General features: G+C 28.6%; 1 protein-coding gene and 1 long non-coding RNA gene across 4 annotated transcripts in view; one reads left to right on the forward strand and one right to left on the reverse strand.

Annotated features, from left to right (window-relative positions):
* The window catches only part of LOC127086587 (DNA glycosylase/AP lyase ROS1), a 48,622-nt gene extending 31,528 nt beyond the window's left edge, over positions 1-17,094 (forward strand). The window contains exons 2-21 of one of the 3 annotated variants that reach the window (XM_051027369.1): positions 7,126-7,294; positions 8,143-8,196; positions 8,656-8,751; positions 11,458-12,339; positions 12,892-12,982; positions 13,058-13,571; positions 13,664-13,743; positions 13,849-13,933; positions 14,037-14,128; positions 14,267-14,335; positions 14,424-14,460; positions 14,548-14,630; positions 14,946-15,404; positions 15,572-15,608; positions 15,695-15,752; positions 15,928-16,010; positions 16,106-16,171; positions 16,314-16,428; positions 16,516-16,554; positions 16,645-17,094. In XM_051027369.1, coding sequence (XP_050883326.1) covers positions 7,126-7,294; positions 8,143-8,196; positions 8,656-8,751; positions 11,458-12,339; positions 12,892-12,982; positions 13,058-13,571; positions 13,664-13,743; positions 13,849-13,933; positions 14,037-14,128; positions 14,267-14,335; positions 14,424-14,460; positions 14,548-14,630; positions 14,946-15,404; positions 15,572-15,608; positions 15,695-15,752; positions 15,928-16,010; positions 16,106-16,171; positions 16,314-16,428; positions 16,516-16,554; positions 16,645-16,841 — 3,306 coding nt within the window. In that variant the 3' untranslated portion in view covers positions 16,842-17,094. Of the gene's footprint in view, positions 1-7,125; positions 7,295-8,142; positions 8,197-8,655; positions 8,752-10,067; positions 10,504-11,457; positions 12,340-12,891; positions 12,983-13,057; positions 13,572-13,663; positions 13,744-13,848; positions 13,934-14,036; positions 14,129-14,266; positions 14,336-14,423; positions 14,461-14,547; positions 14,631-14,945; positions 15,405-15,571; positions 15,609-15,694; positions 15,753-15,927; positions 16,011-16,105; positions 16,172-16,313; positions 16,429-16,515; positions 16,555-16,644 lie in introns of those variants that run through there. The other 2 variants (XM_051027370.1, XM_051027371.1) reach the window with 2 other exon arrangements.
* Positions 17,095-21,034: 3,940 nt separating this feature from the next.
* Positions 21,035-21,855, reverse strand: LOC127086589 (uncharacterized). Its single transcript, XR_007789512.1, has 3 exons — positions 21,539-21,855; positions 21,201-21,428; positions 21,035-21,109 (listed from the first exon to the last, which is right to left on the reverse strand). It is a non-coding gene; the product is annotated as an uncharacterized LOC127086589 (long non-coding RNA).
* Positions 21,856-22,104: the final 249 nt, after the last annotated feature.

Raw genomic sequence — 22,104 nt, forward strand, 5'->3', positions numbered from 1 at the left:
TTAATTTATAATTGAGAATTATTTTAAAATAATCCATGGTTAAATATATGATCTATTACAAGCAAAGTCGACTAACAAGATTACCACATGGAGATTTGATTACCAAGATATTATCTATTTTTTAGTCAACACTATGGGGGAATCAGTGGATCTCATCCACTCAAAGATAAATTAGTCTTGTCTTAGTAGTATGAGGATCCGTGTCTTTCGAGCAGAACTGAGGAATAAATCAATGGATGAAGATGAAGATGTAGTATGTCCAGTCGCATCAAATGTTATCATCATCAATATCCTTTTGAAAACCTCTCAACAAACTGATCTGGTCATTCAGAACTTGGCAAAGTACATGGATATCATTAATAGAAACATTTCAAGAGATGATGGATGATATTAATGACAATGAGTATTCTCACTTATGTGTTCTAGATTAATCAATTAAGTGTGTTTTTCTACTTTCTAGAGTCTTCATAATTCCTAGATTTTCCCTTTTAGTATTGAATTCTAGTGTTTTAATTAATAATAAAGTGGTGTTTTTCCTTCTTTTAATCTTATTTGATTTATGTGAATTATGTGCTTGCATATTATCTTTTAGCATATTTCTCGCCTTTTTTATTATTTCAAAGAGGGAGAAGTATACTCTCAGAGGGAGTACAATATACTCTCTACTCATGTGAGGGGGAATTTAACCACTCCAAAATTTATCCATATGTTTTCTCTTTTACTACCTTCCTGAGAGATGATTGTCATCATCAAAATGGGGAGAGAATGTGAATTTATGTGCTTGCAAGTATAATGAAAGTGATCTAAGGTAGTGAAGCTTATTGATAACAAAGGTGCAAGTTAACTGAGTATTTGTTTACTTTTTATGATGACAATACTTAACACAAAATGATATCCAGTGAAGTCAAGTGTCTGTTGAAGATAACATAAGAGGTCAAAGATGCAAAATATGGATGATCAATCTATCCTCGCGAATCAAGCTATGATCTGAAAGATCAAGACATTTATTTAAAGTCAACATTTTTGTCAAACGAATTTCAAGTAAAGACTCTGGTTTCAAGGACCACCAAAGGTTTGACTTCTCAACTCTCATATGATGATATTCAACATGAAGATATCTCAAGCATCATAAAGAAAATTCATGGCTCTTGTATGATGCTAAAGTCAAAATAAAGATTCCAGGATTTGAAGCTCTTGAGTTGTGAAAGAGAGGAAGAGTGAAAACTCGCATGACCATTTCTGTCTGAGTGACCAATGTCTTGTAAAAGTACAAGGATATTTATGAAAACATTATGGGTAATCATACACACGCACACACACACATACACACACACACACACTCTCTCTCTCTCTCTCTCACACACACACACACACACACCCCTAAACACACCCGACATAGACAAATCATTTAAGAAATCTCTCACATTTTATTTAAACTATTAAAAAATGTTTTTTAGACCTGTCCAATTAATTAGAAGAGTGCATAATTGATTGTAAGACCTTTTCTAACTGAATGGTCAATTAGATTATGAACCTAATCGATTAGATCATGCTTGGTTGAGTCTAAAATCAAGTGGTACAATCTCTTAATGATCGACAACAATTATGTATCAAAAACTTCCATTTGTGGCCTTGAAAATCAATTATTTATGTTGTCTAATCAATTAGCCTAATCCATTACGTCATTGAATTGGCCCATGGATTATTTCCCAATTTATACCACACTCATGTCTTGAAATAGAGAGATTTTCTATCACTTTTTAACATCCAGAAAATAAGTTTAAAACTCATATTTCATTTGAATCATCATTTCTCTAAATCTCTAACTTTTATTACATATATTTAACCATGGTGCTTCAAGAGTATTTTTGAGTCTAAGTGAAGTTAATTGTGTTGGGTGAGGGATGAATTGTTAATTTACCAAGAGTATATTATACATTGAGTAAATATTTCTTTCGTAGGAAGTTATCATTTTGGTTGCGAGCAAAATCACTTAAAAGCGCTTGTATCTTTTGGGAATTGTCTTAGGAAGTCTCCATTTGGTTCATGAGTTTCTTTTTGAAGAAAAAAATTTCTTTTGGTCTGTGTAGACTAGCCACTAAAATCTCCATAACGGTTCTTGAGCTCATCCCGATTAAAAGCTCTATTTGTTCGAGATCAGTCTGATTAAAATCTCTCTTGGTTCTTGAGTTCAAACTGGTATAAAAGCTCAGTTGTTTCGAGATCAGCCCAGTAAAAATATCATCTCGGTTCGTGGTAAACCTGTATAAAACCCCAATTAGTTTGGAGGATAGTCAACTCAAAACTCCATCTTGGTTTGAGATCAGCTTGTGGAAAAAACTATATGGTTTAGAGACTAACCGTTCTAAGCCTTGTTCGCCGTTTGGTTATAAGTGAGAAAATCCTTTTAAAAATTCTCAAGTTTATTGGATACTTTCAAGAATATTTCTAGGGGACAAGAGTAGACCATCATAGGCCAAACCTATATATCTCTCTTAACTCTTTTACTTTCCAATAGTTTTCTCTCTTTTGGTTTTCCGCTGTCTATTTATTTACCCATTTTATAAAATCTTTTTAAACTCTAATTTTACAAATGATTTTATTTTAAACAAAAGTTTATCAAATCCTCATAATACACCCTCCTAATGTGTATGTAGTCACATATCAAGCAACCCATATAATTGTCAATAGTATGAGGTCATAAAATAATGACATGAAAAATATGAATCATACAAAAGCGACCATAAATATGCTAAAATTTGTGCAACCGTCGCAATTATGCCCAAATACTTGCAACAACACTTTCTCTCAAGAGTATTGTAAATAATATATTACGATCAACATTCACTACTATAAATAACACAGATCATGTCAGATGCAAAATGGATTTCACCTCATTTACAATGCCGAGGTAATAAAGGGTGGCATAAAAAGTGGGAGCTTTATCCCTCGTCTTAAAAATAACTAATAGGTTACTTTAAATGGCCATGGATTCGAACCCCAGTAAGTAAATATATATATTCTCATTACATTGTTTACATAGAATATTAAAGTAAAAATGTTGTTCTTCATCGTCATCGCTGTTGGTGAAGAACAAAAGTTAGATCTATTGGAAAAGAGCAAATGTTGAGGATCCTCGTTTGATTTATTTTGAGGAATATCAAATGTTAAATGAAATATATTTTCTATGACTTTTGCATTCATTTGTGCCTGATATAAAATAAAAAAAGTTAGATAAATAAAATAAATATCTAGTTATATGATTATATAAGAACACAAACCTTGAACCCCAATTAATTTTCTGCACTTGCAATCCATTTCTTACAAAGTAAATATAGTACTTTCACCAACCACATATTAAAAACCTAAATTTTTCTAATCTTGTAATCTATCACATTGGTACAGTGCTCTGATTAAACATAGAGGGTTTCATAATGTTTGGGTTTCTTATAGATTCACTAATATTCATAATGCTTTTATAATGAGACTTTTAGGTTTCACGAGGATCACTAATGATAATGTCTTGACCGTTGATACTAATTAAATTGACAGCACAGATTCGTTTAAGGACGGTGAAGAAACACACTTATATCTTACCTTAATAAAATATATTCCAACCCAAACGCCAAATACCTCTCGGTTTCTATTAAAAATCGAGGGGAAAAAGTTTTTTTTTTTAATATTTACATTTTTACATAGAATAATAAAATAAATTGTTCAAACAAATCAACTACACACGTCTCGATTTCTGTTAAAGACCGAAGGAAAAAGGCTATTTTTTTATTTATAATTTTTATATTGTTTTTATATAGAATAATAAAATAAATTGTTTAAACAAATCATGAGTTTGACAAAGGATTCTTGCAGAACAATATATCTTTCCAAATTTATAATAAGTTATTTGTTCCAAATAAGAGAATTTTTTTCTGTATTTGCAATCCATTCTAGAGAGATTTCATTATCTTGAGTTTTTTCAAGACAAATGCTTTTACATGATAGAGAACGTGAAAAAGAACGTGAAAGAGAAATTAATAATTGTTTTTAGGAATAAACTTCTCAATGTTGTCAATCGAGGAAAGCAATCAATTTCTCAATTTTTTTTATTGACAACATATGAATTTTATTACAAAAATACAACAACATCAACATCACTATGTGAGATAGATTGCAAGGGCAGAAAAATCTTAGAGTAAAATCTATTAACGAGTATTTTTATAGTAAAATATAATGATTAAACACCTCAGTTTTATTATAAAACCGATATTTTTTATCTTCTCTTTTTAACTATCACCTCGGTGATGACGGAAACCGAGGTGAATAATTCTTTTTTTTTTTTAAATTACATTGGTTATACAAAATATTATAATAAATTGTTTACAACAAATATTTGCTCTTATTATTGAATATCTTCGCTGATATATTTGTTCTTATGTTCTAATCCTTCGGTTAAATAGGAAACCGAAATGTTAGAACATTTTGTTTATACTTATAAACAAATAAAATGATAAACTGTGTTAGCTGGGAATCGAATCTTATACTGAGATATTTTTTCACCTCGGTGTTATGAAAAACCAAGGGATTGTATGATTTTTTTATTTTTTTAAATGATAAAAAATAGCGCGTCTTGCCTTTATATCTCAGTTTTCTATTGTCTGAGGTGAAAGTTTCATTATAAAAAACGTTATTTATTGTAGTGATTTTAATACACCAATGTAGTGAGACAAAAATTAAGAGAAACATTTGAACAAAATTATTTTGAAAATTCAAGTGAAGTTTTAGAAAAAAAAATCTTATCCTTTTTAGTATATTTTTTTACTTTTATTTATGCCTTTTTTTCATTAAAAGAGCTATCTAATAATTTCATTTGATATTACTTTTAACTCGGTTTAGTAGAGTGTGACTTCTTTAAATATTAAATTGTACCAAGTCAAAAGATTGAGAAGACGGTAGTATAATCAAGTTGATTTATTTAAAAAATTATTGATTTATAAATATTAACAATTTGTTTATATTAATATATAAGTATATATAAATATTTTCGTCTAGGATTGAACCCTGAACCATTTAACTTACTATTATGTACTTGTTTTGTTAGTTGGTGTAAAGAGTTTTGTTAGTTGGTATTTGTTTACTCTTGTAATTGTTTTTATCAAAACATTTTTTAAAAAAGTGTTTTAGAATTTGTTTTGAAACACAACTATTTTAAAGTTTTTGATTAATATCATCAACTTGTTTGCATTAATACATAAATATAAATAACTGTCGTCGTCAGAGATTGAAACCTAGACAAACAATTTACACCAATTTAACTCAACTAACACATATTAGTTGAGTTATCCCAATCACTCATTTTAAACACAATTCAAGTTCTCATTTCTTTTGTTTTCTAATATGTTTATTTTTATGACGACACACTTTTGTTTGACAAAGCTATTTGTTTAAATCTCTATGCAAAGTATATTACTATTCAAATCAAAGTCAAACAATATTAATTATCGAAATTTTAAGATCCAACGTTGAAACATATTAAATTTTTTTTCGTCAAAATAAGATTAGAACGCATCATTTCTATAATAATATTTGACACGTTGGAGACACGTCTCGCAAATAATATAATATATGTGCGAACTTATCCGAAATTTCTATACTTTTAGTAAATAAAGTAAATCTATAATAAACTCAAATCACAAGATTAAATAGAAAGATATTTGTTGCTTTTTTAGGTGGCTTTTATATATATATTTAGCAATAATTATTAGTATTTATTTTATTTTTTAAAAGAAAAATAAAAGTGTGAAATTTTATATAATTTTAAAGGTTTATTTTATTATATTTTAAATTTTATTTTTAGTTTTATACTCGCCGGCCTAAATATAATAAAGTAAATCTTAAAAGTTATAAGTGATGTATATATTATATCCACTATTCTCATTGAAATGAAATATAAATAAAAAATTATTTGAGAAATTGATAAATTTCGTCTTAATTTTTAATTCATATATTAAAATTTCAGATATCATCTTTATTTATATTTTATTTTCTCATTATACACAAAGTAAGGAAAATTGATTTCATATCAATGAAATTTGATTGAGTGTGTATTTGTTACTTAAACTTATATATATTTTTTATATTAATTTATATTAAATTATTTACGATTTTGAATGAATTTTACTAATGGGATATCAATATCACATTAAAGTTAAGGATAATAAATAATTTATCCAAATTAACTTATAATTTATAAATATTTTAAAATAATCCATGGTTATATATATATATATATATATATATATATATATATATATATATATATATATATATATATTATATATATATATATATATATATATATATATATATATATATATATATATATTTAAATCCATGAATTATATATATTAAAGTAATCCATGAATTATTTTAAATTAATTTATCACATTAAATTTAAGATATTTATCTATCTATCTATTTATCTATCTATCTATCAATCATGCGGGTTTGAATTCACAACATTCTATTTGATAATCTTTAAAGAATGAACTTCAGCCACTAGACTACATGCATCTGATCATATCAATGGTTCATTCTAAACAAAATTTTAAATCATTAGTATATTTATTTTTACAAACTATTATCATTTATAAACAAATTTACAAAGCAATGTATTAAAAGTTATAATAATTAACTTGTTATAAATAAAAAAGTTAAAATAATAAAAAGCAATTTATTCTATTAAAACATATGAAAATGATTCTAATAGTAAATTATCATTTAGAAAATGAAAAAGCTAAAATAAGAATTCATTTTTGATCCTTTAAAATATTGAATTAGAAAGCTCAAATAATATTATAAAAAATAACTTAACATATTTGTTCGTTCTAACGGTAACATTCTATTCTCAATCCATATTCACTTAATTTTCTATTATTTGTTCATTCTAACGGTAATATTCTCATTCTCAACGGTAACATTCTCGATCTCATTTCACTTAATTTCCGTTTATTGTTTTCCTATATAAACATAGATAATGGTTTGTGTTTCCACATTGAAAATATCTAAAGGAACTCGATGGAATACTATGATGCTAGACAAAAACGTTGGGTTCTTTACACTCCTTCAAAGGTTCCTATGCCTGTGCAACAAAACATCGCAAATGCTAGTGTCAATGTTTCTCTTGAGAAATTGACTAAAAATAAAGCATTAGAAAACACTTCATTTGTTGAACTTCCATATTCCAACTTATTAGTTGGAGGTGGTGGAGCCAATAATCTAGATCGTCGGTCTAATCATGGTAAATGAACACTAAATTCTATTTCCACATATCTTATGTTTATGAATATATTTTACATGATTTGCACAATAACCTACTTTTTATTTTGTATTTGTTAGGGTGTAAGGAGTCTATTCGATTTAATGAGACAAAAAATTGAACAATCACAAAATAAAGGATTGATTTGGTTTGATTTAAAAAAAAATCAGAATTAAAACATCAAATTCAATCATAATAGATCTCAATCTTTTATGGACGAATCAAACCGAAGATGATTTAACTAACTCTTTTTAAAGAAATTAATTTCTTTCAAATATTGATTAAACTACAATTTAGAGATCTGATCGGTTTGATCTTTAATATGATTTTTAAATATTGAAGTGAATGTATATATGAAAAAAATTATAAACCTCTAAAATAATTAAGACCTATTTTAATTTATCTATATGGATAGTGTACATTAGCTCATATATCATAATTGTGTCACTTTGTTTATCTTAATTATAAATATGATGAGACATGATTGGATCGTTGCTTTTAGAACTAGTCCATCAAGTTCAACTACATTTGATTTAAGTCTTTTAGAGCTGGATCAACCCAAAGGCAAAGTTGATTCAACTATTTTTTATTTTCTTTTTGAAGTAATATTTGTTTAATACCTATGTTTTACTTATTTATTAGTTATTTGATTCAATTGATTAAACCATAATCTCGCCAATTTAATCCTCTATACAAATTTTAAAATATTGAATTAAATACATATGAAAAAAAACACTAGTATTGATGTGAAAAAAAAACCCTAGTAATATATGTTTGTTTGACCACATGTCTTTCTGATCTTTCTAACCCATTTAACTTTTTACTTTTAGTTTTATTTGGAGCTACCAGTGGAGAATCAAGCAAGACATTCCCAACTCCCACCGGTTAGTAATATATGTTTTTATTTATTTATTTATAATGTGATTTTATTATTATTACTATTAACAGTTATTATTATTATTATTATTATTATTATTATTATTATTATTATTATTATTAGCGTTCACATGATTTATCCTCTTTTTTTCATATATATATATATATATATATATATATATATATATATATATATATATATATATATATATATATATATATATAATATATATATATATATATATATATATATATATATATATATATATATATATATATATATATATTAAAGGATGTATTATTTGATAAAAATAAATTGTTTTACTCTAAGAAATTCATGATGTAAAACAAATGATTGCACATTAATTATTTTAAACTACTATTCAAACGGATAATTCTATATTTGTTTGTCCCTTTTTTTAATAAGCACATGTTAAAATATTAATCATTTAACTTTTTAATTTTAGTTTTATTTGGAGCGACCTCGGGAGAATCAAGTAAGACCAAGGAAAAATCAAGTAAGACTAAGGGAAAATCAAGTAAAACACGATTAGCTCCCATCGGTTAGTATTTTATGCTTTATTTATTTATTTATAATATGAATTTATTATTATTTTTATTTTTATCATAATTATTATTATTATTATTATTATTATTATTATTATTATTATTTAGTATTAACTAATATTCATAATTATTATTTGAAAATAAAATAATATTCATAATACGTATTTATAATACTTAGTTTTAATATTTTTCTTTTAGTTATTATTTTTCAATTTTATGATCAATATTGTGATGTTAAAAATAAGAAAAATTGTAAATTTTATATTTAGAAAATGACAGGGTTTGATAATTTTTATTAAATATCTTTTAATTTACGTAGTATATGGTAGTTTAAGTTATTGTATTTTTGTAAGTATTGTATTTTGTGAGTGTGTTTAAAACTAAAATAAAAGAGGAAAGTTTTTATGATATAATTATATGTCCTCACACTTGTCAAATCCTCACACTTTTCAAAAAAACTCTAGAATTTTATCATAAGCTGTTTTCAAATCAATGAAAATTAAATGTAAGTTTTATAATCTAATATCTCTCTATTATAGGTTGCAGTAAATATATCACTTTTTTAATTCACCTCTAATACATAAAACTAAATTGATAATCAATAATTAAATTGATAATCAATAATTTGAGTCTCTTTTCTTATACCATTTCAATTAGTTTTGTCATAATATTATTATATGTCTTATAAGTTTAATTCCCATATGATTTATAAAATTTTGTATATCCTCCTTATTTTTATAAATTGGATAAAAAAAATTGATTTTCAAGTATTTTCTTTGACCTCATTAATTTCATTCATTAATTTCATTAAAAATTTAATGAATCACTCGATTCTTCCATCTCCAAAACTTTCCACACTTTAAATGTATGTTATTTCAGTCCTCATTGCTATTAGTAATCTTTTCCAAAACTTCTTTTACCTCATCTTTTTGAAATCCTTTTATATTGTCTACCTTATTAAAGTTTGATAAAATTTCATATTCTTCTTTAAATAAAAGGTGAAAATATGTCTTGCATCTATTCCTTATATTCATTTTCTGAATTAAATACGGTTAAAAAATGCGACAAAATACCGTTAAAAAAATACTAAAATTTTTTACTATTTATTTTTTTACAACTTACTTTAATTCACTTTTTATAGTTTAAATATATAATTTTTGATTTGATACATGATCGAAAATGATCAAAAATAGATCAGCACATCATTAGGATTTGGGCTTAGGAGGATCCATGGATTTTCTAATTTTTTATTTTATTCAAATTTAGGTTTTAAAAAAAAACTGAATTTAAAAAAAAAGAGTATACCGTTTTAGAAAGCAAAAACAAACCCTGCGTCACAAGCAAAACCCTTGTATCTCTGTGCCGTCACTCGAGAACTCTGAGTTCTGAGTTTGAATTTCTATGAGTTCTTGAATCAGAACTAACTTCAGAGTTCTGAAGAATCATCACAAGCGATAAAAGTTTGATGATAGATACACTCACTGTTTTCACTGTCATTGATCCTATCGCAATCACTCGCACGCCTCATAATTATGCTGATTTCTAGGATTGCGTTAAACTCTTTTCCTAGAATTGAAACTAATTCAAAACAGCATTGACGGCAATGGCAATCTCTCAGTTTCCGAGTGGTGCCGAATCCGATTCAGAGGATAAAGTACCTTGGTCTGATTCTAGTGCTGGACAGAACGTGATTGACAGCGATGGCTTTTTCAACCTTGCAGATGATGTGTTCGAAGTTTTTTCTCAATGTAACTTTTCTCACAATGCTCACACCTTTGAGTTAATCGTAAGAGCACTTTTGCCACTAATTTCGGTATTTTCAAGGGTAGGATTGAATATAGAGGAAGCAAACATGGAAAATTAGTTTGGTGTTGCACTTTTGGTCCAGGGTTTGCAAAGAGATCTTTGTTAATAGTTTAATACCATGTTTTACCAAAAATTTTAAGCAAATTAGTAGTAAATTAGTTTCTGATTTGAACCCGTACTTCACTACTTAACACTTAGGAAGGTAAAAGGTTGGAGTTTTCTCATCGTATGTTAGTAGCACGGAATTCTATTAAGGGTGTAGTTGTTACTCATCTAGTGAGTTCAAGGAATATGAATGAGCAATGTGTCCCAAAAGTTCTGTGTAAATGAGCCCCTCTTGTGTTTTTTATTAAGTTTAGAGATTTGAATCTTGGGACCGGATCAATTGAAATTTAGGATTTTTTAGTACTTGTCTGCTCAATTGGTTAATTTTTGGTTGAGTTTTGACTTGAGTCTTCAATGACGATAAACTCATCACACACTTCATGCATTTGAGTAAACGTAGATGATGCATTCTTATTATCAATGTGTCTATATTGAAGATTTTATTTTCATTCTACTCATTATGTTCTATGCTTAAAATAACCAGTTAGATGATAATACTCATGACTGTAATGTTGGTGTGCTTTTGGCTAAGTCTGTTATTTTCATCACTCGATGATTGAAGGACCTCGTTGACGTATTTACTTGTGTCCTCAAATTGTTTTTACTATTCTATCAAAGATATTGTGATAGAAGTTGTTGTCAGACACAATATTGCTTATGTTATGCATCATGGTGTCAGTATTTTTGTTATTATTTTTGGAGCATTACAAATGAGGTATTTCGAAACGGGCATGGTATCCCTGTCTCAAGAACATTGAAATGTTTATAATTAACCTTCTATGACTATGCAGGTGAAAATATTGAACTATGTACACCATTGTCTTCAACGAAAAAGAAGAATAGCCAAAAGGATGGTAATGATGAGCAGCAAAAACAAACTAAAAGAAAGGTATATCGGCCTAAAGTGGTCTCTCAAAATCCCAAGAGAGCAAAGAAATCTCATCCGCAAAGCAGTGCCACTCCAAAGCCTTCAACTCCGAAGCAGAGAAAACCTTATGTCAGAAAAACTCCTAAGTGTCAGCGACCATTATTTGATGATGATAGCAATTTCATCTCTCTACCATTTTTGGAAAATTTCAAAGGTTCAACCGTTGATCATGGTGGATTTGAGAATTCTACTATAACCAATGAATCTGCCATTGAATATAATTCACTGCAGAGTTATCAGAAGTTAAATTCATTGTCATCTTTATCTCTAGTTGAGAGCAGAAGAGTTGGAGGAAATTTTCCACTGATGTGTAAGCGGAAAAGGATTAGAAGACAAAGAATGCGTTTGGTAAAAGTCTTAACCCCTTTTGCAAAAGGGAAAAGATCAAGTCTTTCTAAGAAAAAGAGAAAATGTTTTGAAAATTTACGTGTAGAAGGAAGTTCTAGACTGAGCAGACAATTGAGACTTATACTAAAGAAACTGACATCTTTGAAGAAAAAAGATCATCGAAAGAAAAATAAGTTAGGTGCCAAAAACAAATCAGGGGACTTAGTTATTTATAAACGACGATCTTCAAGAGTTGATGTTTTACTTGATGAAGAGACATTAAGAGTATGGAACTTGCTTGTTGCTGAAAGAGGACACGATGAAAAGGATGAACAGAAACGGATGCAATGGGAGAATATAAGAAAGCTCTATCAGAATGTGGTTCGATCATTCTTAGATCAGATGCAAGACACACAAGGTATGTTTTCTTCTCAGTTGATTTCATATTCTGTTTTTTACATGTTTGAAATTCTTTTATAAAATTTTAAAATATGTCTTTGAATATCGACGATGACTTAGTTTCCATAAGTTGAATTAGATTAGTTTTGGTTTATGTTTTAATTAAAAGAAAATCAATTTACTTTCTAGGATGTAACATGAATAGAGGAACTCGAGGAAATGTTTTATAGTGGAATCTTTTATAGGCAATCCTCTAGGCTCTAGAGACAGACGATAAAGAATTGTCTATAAAAGATTCCACTGTAAAATTTTGCATTTCAACCTTATATCTTTCTATTGGTGTTTGACATAATATACCCATATAATAATGAGTATTCAAATCTTTTTTTGTAATAAATGGTGTTAATATGCTCTCATTAAATACCAATTTGAGTTCTTTAATCAACACGTTAATTAATTTTTTTTGTAGCATACTGAGTTATATATGTAAATCAATTGCAAATTATGAGTTAGTCCTCTAGTTTTAAGTTATTTTGTCATTTGTTAAAAGATACATTTGTAAACTTTGTAGGTGATAGAAGATTCTTACCATGGAAAGGATCAATTTTGGATTCTGTGGTTGGAGTTTTTTTAACTCAAAATGTGTCTGACTATTTGTCAAGGTAAAGTTAAATAGAAAAAAAATTTATCCAATTTTTCTATGTGTTGAATATTAATACTAACTATTGTTTCTATAGTTCTGCATTCATGTCACTTGCTGCACAATTCCCTGTCAAATCAGTTAGCTGTGAAAAAGACAACAATACGGTATTGTCAGATCCTAAGTTTGATATAGAGATGAAAGGTGGCAAAGATGAAGAAATGGAAGTTGAGAAAGTCAATGAATATCTCAAACTTGATAACAGAGGAACTGAATACAATTCTGCCAATGAATATCCCAAAGTTGATAACAGAGGAACTGGATACAATTCTACTTCTGTGGAGAGAAACACAGGTTCTTCCAGCATAAATTTTGGTAAGAAAGAAATCCCTACTACAAAAAAAACCAAGAATCAAGAAGAAAAAGAGATGCTATTGGAAAAGAAACGACAATATTGGGATACACTAAGAAAATACCACAGTGATAAGCCCCGACACGATGATTACATGGATTTTGTTGATTGGAAAGCAGTAAAAGACGCAAAAGTTGGTGATGTTGCGAAAGCTATTGCAATTCGCGGTCAACAATTCATTATTGCTGGCAGAGTAGTGGTACAAATATATTAGTACTTGGTATATTTGTAGTATCTTTTGACATATTATTAAGGCAATGATTGAACTAGTACATTATCATATATTTGTAGGAATTACTGAACATGTTATATTCCACCACTGGAAACATGGACTTAGAATGGCTAAGATATATTCCACCACTGGATGCAAAGTAAGTCTAAACATCATGTCCCTTTGCAACTTCTTGTATTTATAAATTGTCTTTATTAGTCATCATCATGAGTATTTCTAACCAAGTACATTTTTTATGTTAAAGGGAATATCTTTTGAGCATACATGGATTGGGGTTGAAAAGTGTGGAATGCATAAGACTTCTAGCACTTCAACATATTGCTTTCCCGGTAAGAAAATACGTAGACAGATGTTTTTGTTTTAATGAATGAAAGCTATGTTTGTTAGATCTGTATATTTTTTACTCATAAAAAGATTTGTCAATATTAATAGGTGGATGTAAATGTTGCAAGAATCGTAGTACGATTAGGCTGGGTTCCTCTGCAACCATTGCCAGAATCAATGGAAATACATAATTTAGAGGAGTAAGTCTTATATTAGAATTCATTAATTACACTATTTTGTTTTAAAACAGATTTCAAGATTTGAACAAAAATCTACCATTTATCTAGCAAAGCCTATATACTACAATTCATTGACTACACTATTTCGTTTTATAACAGATTTCCAGATTCGAACAAAATTCAACAGTATCTCTGGCCAAGACTCTGCACTCTTGATCATCGTACATTGTAATTATCAACAATCTTTTTAATCTGTTTGATCTTTGTATTAGATTAATATATCTTTACACATAACATGATACGTGGCTTTGTATAGGTATGAATTGCATTATCAGCTGATAACATTTGGAAAGGTACATGGTTAACATTATTCAAAATAATACGTTTTTATTTTAATCTCTCTATTAAGAAAATTAAAATCTTGTTAAAATATTGTGTAGGTTTTTTGCACAAAGAAACACCCAAACTGCAATGCTTGTCCAATGAAAATGGGGTGTAAACATTATCAAAGTTCCCTTGCAAGGTATGTGTTGCATTTATTTATTAAATTTTGAGAATATGTTATGACTTGATTTATCGGAGGGAAATCAAGAGCTTTGACAACATATATTATTGGTTTTAGGAATTTTGTTATCTGAATGTAATTTTATTTGTTTGGGCCAATAAAATATACACTATTCTAAACCTACCTCACAAGCTTTAAGAGACAGTTGTATTATCTATAACTTCACTTAACAGTTGTAATGTTACCATTAACACACATACACATTGTTTCAATTTCTCGTCTAAATTTGGTTTTGGTATAAAGATGTTCTAATATATATATATATATATGCAGCAAAAGACTTGCCTTGCCATCCAATCCGTACTCTGATTTGCTAAGCAACTCTGCACTGACGTTTGTTCCGAATGAGATTAAAGAATGTGAGCCTATAGTTGAGATGCCTGCATCACCGGAACCTCAAAGAACAGAGTTGGTTGATTTTGAAACAAAGCATGATGAAGAGATTTACTATGGTTATAATAACCAAGATGATGAAGACATGGAAGATATGCTGACATTCAACCTAAGTAGTCAAGGATCATCATGCTTGCCCAAGACCCTTGATAATTTTTTCTATGGATTTGACCATGGCATGAATACATCATGCTTGCCAAAGACCCTTGATAATTTTTTCGATGGATTTGACCATGGCATGAATACATCAACGGCTCTAGTTACATTACATCCCTGTGCTGCAAACACCCCTTTACCAAAAGTGAAAGAAGCTAGCCGTCTCAAAACCGAGCGCACAGTGTAAGTTTATCTCTTCCTTGTATTTTTATATTTGGATTTCTTCATATTTTAAAATTATTTGTAGTTGTATTATCTCTATTAAATTAATTAAGTTAATTAAGTTAATATTTAATTTTGTATTCATTATATCTGAAGTCTTATATGTTTTTTTTTTCTTTTCTGTTCAGTTATGTTCTCCCAGATGATCACCCTCTCCTAAGAGAGGTATGTATCAAAATAATCACAAGTTAAGCTATTATTATGCACACATAAAATATATGGACTCATGTTTCTTTTTTCTTTTTTTACAGCATGCTCCACGTCTACATGATGATCCTTCCCCTTATCTTCTAATGGAATGGCTACAAGGTACTCTCTTCATCTTTTATCTTGTGTATAACTATTACTAAATTGCTAAGAATTCATATATATATATATATATATATATATATATATATATATATGGAATATTACTTGAAAAAAAATTGTATTTTTTTTAAAAGTATAAAGCATAAATATCTATTGTATGTGTATTCTTAAATAGCGGAATTAGAAAGCTCAGCTGAATCAAATACATCTGACTTACAAGATGAAGATAAAAGTCAAACAGTTCCTGGAACACTTCTGGTGAGTTGTTAAATAATGAAACCACTGTTGCACTCTGAATTCTATTTCTTATATAAATCAGAGAGTTATAGATTGAATAATAATTTATGTAACAGATACCATGCCGAACTGCAATGAAAGGGTATTTTCCCCTGAACGGAACATACTTTCAAATTAACGAGGTAAATAATCAAAACTAATGCTGGTTTGTCTCATTAAGTACATACTTTCAAATTAACGAGGTAAATAATCAAAACTAATGCTGGTTTGTCTCATTAAGTACATAATGTCTTGAAAAGTTTTTACTGTCAATTTTTTGTATAGGTTTTTGCTGATTTTGCATCAATGATAAAACCGATAAATGTTCCTAGAAGGTTGTTATGGTCTCTAACAAAACAGAAAACATATTTCGGTACCGGGACATCAGCCATTACAAGAGGTAAATGATTCAAATGAGATATCGTGTTTTAGTATTATTTTACTTTGGCATGAATTATAATGACTATTCCATCAAATATCAATGCAGGTATGTCGGCTGAAAAGGTCAGAGAATTCTTCAACGAAGGTAAGAAAATAATATATTAATTGGTTTTGTATGAATTCCTATTTGATGGTAAGAACAGAATATGTAATGTCTTACTTATATTTTATATAGGTTATATTTGTGTGAGAGCATTTGAGACAAAAACTGGAGCTCCAAGACCAATATCACCAATGATGCATCTCAACACTACTGCCAGATTTGAAAAAGAAAAAGTCGAAAAAGAAAAAAAGGCAGTCGAAAAAGAAAAAAATGGGTTGTCAAATGAGGTGCAATCAAGTAATGCATGGGGTAATATTACGAGTCTTTGATTAAACCGAGACATCATGTAAAATTGTGTTTAACAAAACTCTTATTATTATTTTTTATATTAGTTTAAATCTCTTTGAATAAACGAGACGTCGTTGGTTCGAATCCGCATCTCTGCAATTATATTTCTTGACGGTTAAACAAATGATATGTGGTTGATTCGAATCCGCGTCTCAACAATTGGATCGATGTAATAGAATAATTATCAATTTTTATTTGTTGTCAAATTTTAATAAAATTTTATTCTCTTATAAACTTGTTTGTTCAAATTAATTGTGATTTGGTTTGGAAATATCATTGGTAAGATTTTAAAGACCAATCAACCTGTGACGTTTTTTTAGAACACAGCTCATCTTTCAACTATTCTAATCCGTTTTATTATGCATGCATGTTTTCAACTATTCTAATCCGTTTTATTATGCATGCATGTTTTCAACTATTCTAATCCGTTTTATTATGCATGCATGTAGTTTCGTCGTTGTAATTATTATGTATGAGTAAATTATATATTTCTTTTGCATAATTATAGTACTATTATGAATTATTTTAATTAGTAAAAGTAAGTTTATCTTTCTGTTTGTCACGTTTGCAAATGTTAATTTTTTTAAATCTTGAATATGATTTATTTTAAATTGTTATTAATAAATATATAAGAAAAAACAACAAATTATGATCCCTCTTTGGAAATTCTATTTCAGATATTGTAAGATCCAATTTTTAATAGTTATTATTACAACTTTATCTACTAATAAAAAATAAAAATAAAAGTTGATACCTTTATTTTAAAATCTATTTATTCAAATATATGTTTAAAATACTATAATCAATTTTTTAATATTTAATTCATATTTAAATATTTTATAAGTAATTTTTTAATATATAATTTGGAGCAATCCGATTTTGTCTTAAACTAATCTGATTTAAACTTTATCATCAGATTTAAGAGTGAGATAGAGTCATCAAAATGATTTTCAAAATTTAAAGCAATCCGATTTTGTCTTAAACTAATCTGATTTAAACTTTATCATCAAATTTAAGAGTGAGATAGAGTCATCAAAATAATTTTCAAAATTTAAAGCATAATTAAAGTTGATTTATAACCTTTTCCAACTCGTCCCTAATTTTGACAACGGTATTGGTGTAATGTAGCCCAACGACCATGATTTCTTTTTGAGATTGAGGTCCACGTGTTCAATTTTTAAAATCTTAATTTCGCAAAACATAATTATAATATTAATAATTTATTCGTATTTATAATTGAGTATATAATTTTTTTTAAATGATTTATACTAGGGTATATTTGATAAAACTTTTGTTTAAAACTTTAAAAAAAATTAGAATAAAGTTTCCAAATTGTTTAGTAGACATTGAATCGGACTGATATTGAACTCATAGTAATTAAGTCAGATATTGATAAAGAGTTGTGAATCTTAAAAACTTTTTTTTTAATTTTAAAATTCAAATATATTTTTTTAAGAAAATTCACATTTTAATCCTATAAATCTAAACTGTATTAAATAATAAAAGAACTAGTAAAAAACAAAACTTAAATTTTACGAGTTCAGGTTCTATAATTTAAGAAAAATTTAGTTTTAAACTTCCAAGTTCGAATTATTATTTTAAATTAACATTTTTAAAATTTGAATTTGAACGGTTTTTTTTAAAATATTTTTAAATAGAAGTAGAGAGAGGAATTTAAATGCTACATTAAAAACATATTTTCAATTCTAAAATCAGAAATACTTCTAAAAAAATATAGTCTACTTCTTAATTAGAGATGCACAAATATATAATTAAATGAATCATATTAATAAAGTAAATTGCATTTACTTCAAAAAATTTAAACTACTTGAATGATTAATGAAGTGAATTCGTTATTATTTCACAAATTGAATTAATCAGGTTGAATATAAAAGCCAATTTGATTTTTTAACGTATTTTTTGCAATTTTCAATCATAATAATAAAATTAGAAAAAATAGGAAATAACTCTAAAAAATGTCAAGATGTCACACCTCCCACAAATTAATCTGAGTGTACTTAGCTGCAATCAAGAAACATCAATAGCATAAGCTTTTAATATAACTAGGCAACTATCCATGCGAATGCACGGGTTTGTTAAAAATATAGTATAAAATATTTTATTTCATGATTACAAAATATTATTGAATATTTTAAAAGATATATTTTAAAATTATATTTGTTAATTTTGGGAGTTTGTTTTTGTCCATAAACTTAAAAAAATCTATATTATTCCTAACTTTAAAATATATTATGTTTGTTCTTTTTGTTTAATTGATACGGGAAAACTCAAAAATCAACAGTTAAATTTATTATTTAATAGGCGAAAAGGACTAACATAATGCGATTTAAAAAGTAAAGAGATTAATATGAATATTTTTTAATTTAAAAGACCAAAATGAACTTTGAGATTGAGATATGAGACATATTAAACCTAAATTATAATAAGTATATTATAAGATATTAATATGCATGAATTAAAAGTGTTAATTTTTTTTACACATATATCCAATCAAATTACTATATACTACTTGTTTCGTGTCTGTTGGGGAAGTTTTTCACTATGGAGCATTGAACATTGTGAGACTTCTTCTTTTTAGAGCAACACCTTTGTGAGAGACATACCACATATTCACCAAAAAGCTTAAGGTGATAGGTGAGTGGGTTCTCTCACTTATAAATGTTCAAGTCTCCATATTTCTAACTAATGTGGGACTGTCATCCACACTACTCACACTTGATACAACAGTGTCGGTCAAAGACCCGGGACTCACCATCTGCATCGGCCAAGATCTAGGACCCTCTGGTCTGCGTCGACCAATGGTCAGATCCATCCACTACGCCAAATAAGGGAAAAGAGGGCGCTTATTTTGGCCTATAACAGCGCTTTCAAGCGCCCTCTAATCTGGCGCTGGCATAGGTAAAGACAGCGCTTTGTTTTCCTGGAGAAAGCGCTGTCTAAAGTGGCCACATTATAGTGCGCTTTCAGAGAAAAGCGCCCTCTGGAGTGGTCCATAAAGGGACACCTTAGAGGGCGCTTTCTGGAAAAAGCGCCCTCTAAAGTTGTCAATGTAAAGTGTTTAGAGGGCGCTTTCAGGAAAAAGCGCCCTCTAAAGTTGTCAATGTAAAGTGTTTAGAGGGCGCTTTCAGGAAAAAGCGCCCTCTAAAGTTGTCAATGTAAAGTGTTTAGAGGGCGCTTTCAGGAAAAAGCGCCCTCTAAAGTTGTCAATGTAAAGTGTTTAGAGGGCGCTTTCTGGACAAAGCGCCCTCTAAAGTGTTAGTTATTTTAAAAAAATTTGTTTGAAAAACAGTGGATATTTAATTGGTAACCTGTTCGCATGCTGCAAAAGTGTAAAATTCATATTGATTTCATCCTTTAATCCAATGTTATACACCATTAATCCATTGATATATACAACATGAATCCATTTATATACAACATTAATCCTCCATATATACAACATTAATATATGATTCTTTGATCAACAATATACAACAACATATTCATGATTTAGTAAAAGTACAACAACATATATACAACATATATACAACATATTCTTCATACTCGGATATTTACTCCAATCACCCGATAACGAATCGAGATAATACACTATTAGTCTCAAAAGATCCATAGCAACCAACACCCAGTGACCACTGTATCCAAAAGTTGTCTAGTAGTTCTAACCAATACTAAACAAAATAACGCCCATCCACCCATGGTGAATAATAGCAAGTGTGCATAATAGGCAAGAGGAACTGCATACAAGATAACATTTTTGTTAAACTAAAGTTTTGTATAGCCTAAAACAAAAACAAGCAAGGGGAATCGAGTAACAAACCTATTGAGACAGATCGAGTACACCTCGCATAACTGAATGGAAAAAAATAGTATCAGAAGGCTTCTAAAATTAAATGAAAACAGTACAAGTTTAGAAAACATTAATTAAGATTAAAAAAGCAAATCATATCATTACGTGTAGCACAAGTTATTGGTCAAACTCTGTAGCTGGTCTGCAGTGAATTTATTTTCATCATACAGCACATGATAATGCGTTGGTCGACTAGTCCCCTGCAAAAAGAACACGTCCAAATGCAAATAACACAGAACTGTCAAAAGGCGATTGAGCAACAAATAGTAAACAATGGCATAAAGTTAAATGACATAGCTAATATTACCTGAATTCCTGCATGGCTGTTAAGGTAAAAATCAAATTCCCTAGGGTGACAAATGCTGGTGTCTACCACGGTTCCTTTGACAATTTAGAACAACAAAATCAGCAAAAAGTGATAAATTCAAATGATAATATATACCAGCTGCGTTGAGAAATATATTGAAAAAACCTGGCATAATATTTCCACTTCTATCGGTCTCTTTGGGGTTGACAGGAAAGAGACGGGTGTGATGTCTCTTTTGGACCACTACAAAAGTAACTTTAGGTAGATACCCATCCTCTATTGAGACACAAGCCTGATGAAAAAAAATTAGTTGGTCTTCAGCACTCCAATGTACTTCAAATTTTACACCCTTGTCTCTTGCACGAATGATTGACTTCATAATAGCCATTTTACCTTTAATAAAGAAAACAATTAAAATCAGATGACAAATGTAAAAACAATTAAAATCATAAAAGTCATTTTACCTGTAATAAAGAAAACATTTAAAATCATTTGACCTGTACCTTTTTCACTAAGTTCTCTTTCTTTTCTTGGTTGGAATATGTTCTACATGTCTCTTAACAACACGGACGGTTGGATTGATCCAAATACCCTCATTATGATCATTTCTAATATATGAATCATTTGATATAATATTCTCATCTTGATCATTTCTGGTAAACGATTCAATCTCAACATCAATATCACCTTGATCTCCAGTGTTTTCATCAATTACTTTGTTGGAAAAAAGAACTATAGACCATTTCGTACTTTTCGGATCATTGACATAGAACACTTGTCTAGCTTGAGAGGCCAGAATAAAAGACTCATCTTTGTATCCCACCCTATTAAGATCCACTTGCAAAAATCCTAACTTATCCATTCGAATGCCGTTATTATTTTCAACCCACTTGCAACCAAATATAGGAATCTGAAACTTCTCATAATCAAACACCCAAATGCGCTCGATAACACCAAAATACGACAGATTTGCAAATTTGGGGTTTAAGTCCTTCACACTTGATATGTGCATTGCTTCAGCTACCACGGTGACACCACTATTCTGCATAGTACTTTTATCATCTTGTTC

The sequence above is a fragment of the Lathyrus oleraceus genome, chromosome 5 (genome assembly GCF_024323335.1).
Source record: "Lathyrus oleraceus cultivar Zhongwan6 chromosome 5, CAAS_Psat_ZW6_1.0, whole genome shotgun sequence".
In the NCBI taxonomy this organism is placed as follows: domain Eukaryota; kingdom Viridiplantae; phylum Streptophyta; class Magnoliopsida; order Fabales; family Fabaceae; genus Lathyrus; species Lathyrus oleraceus.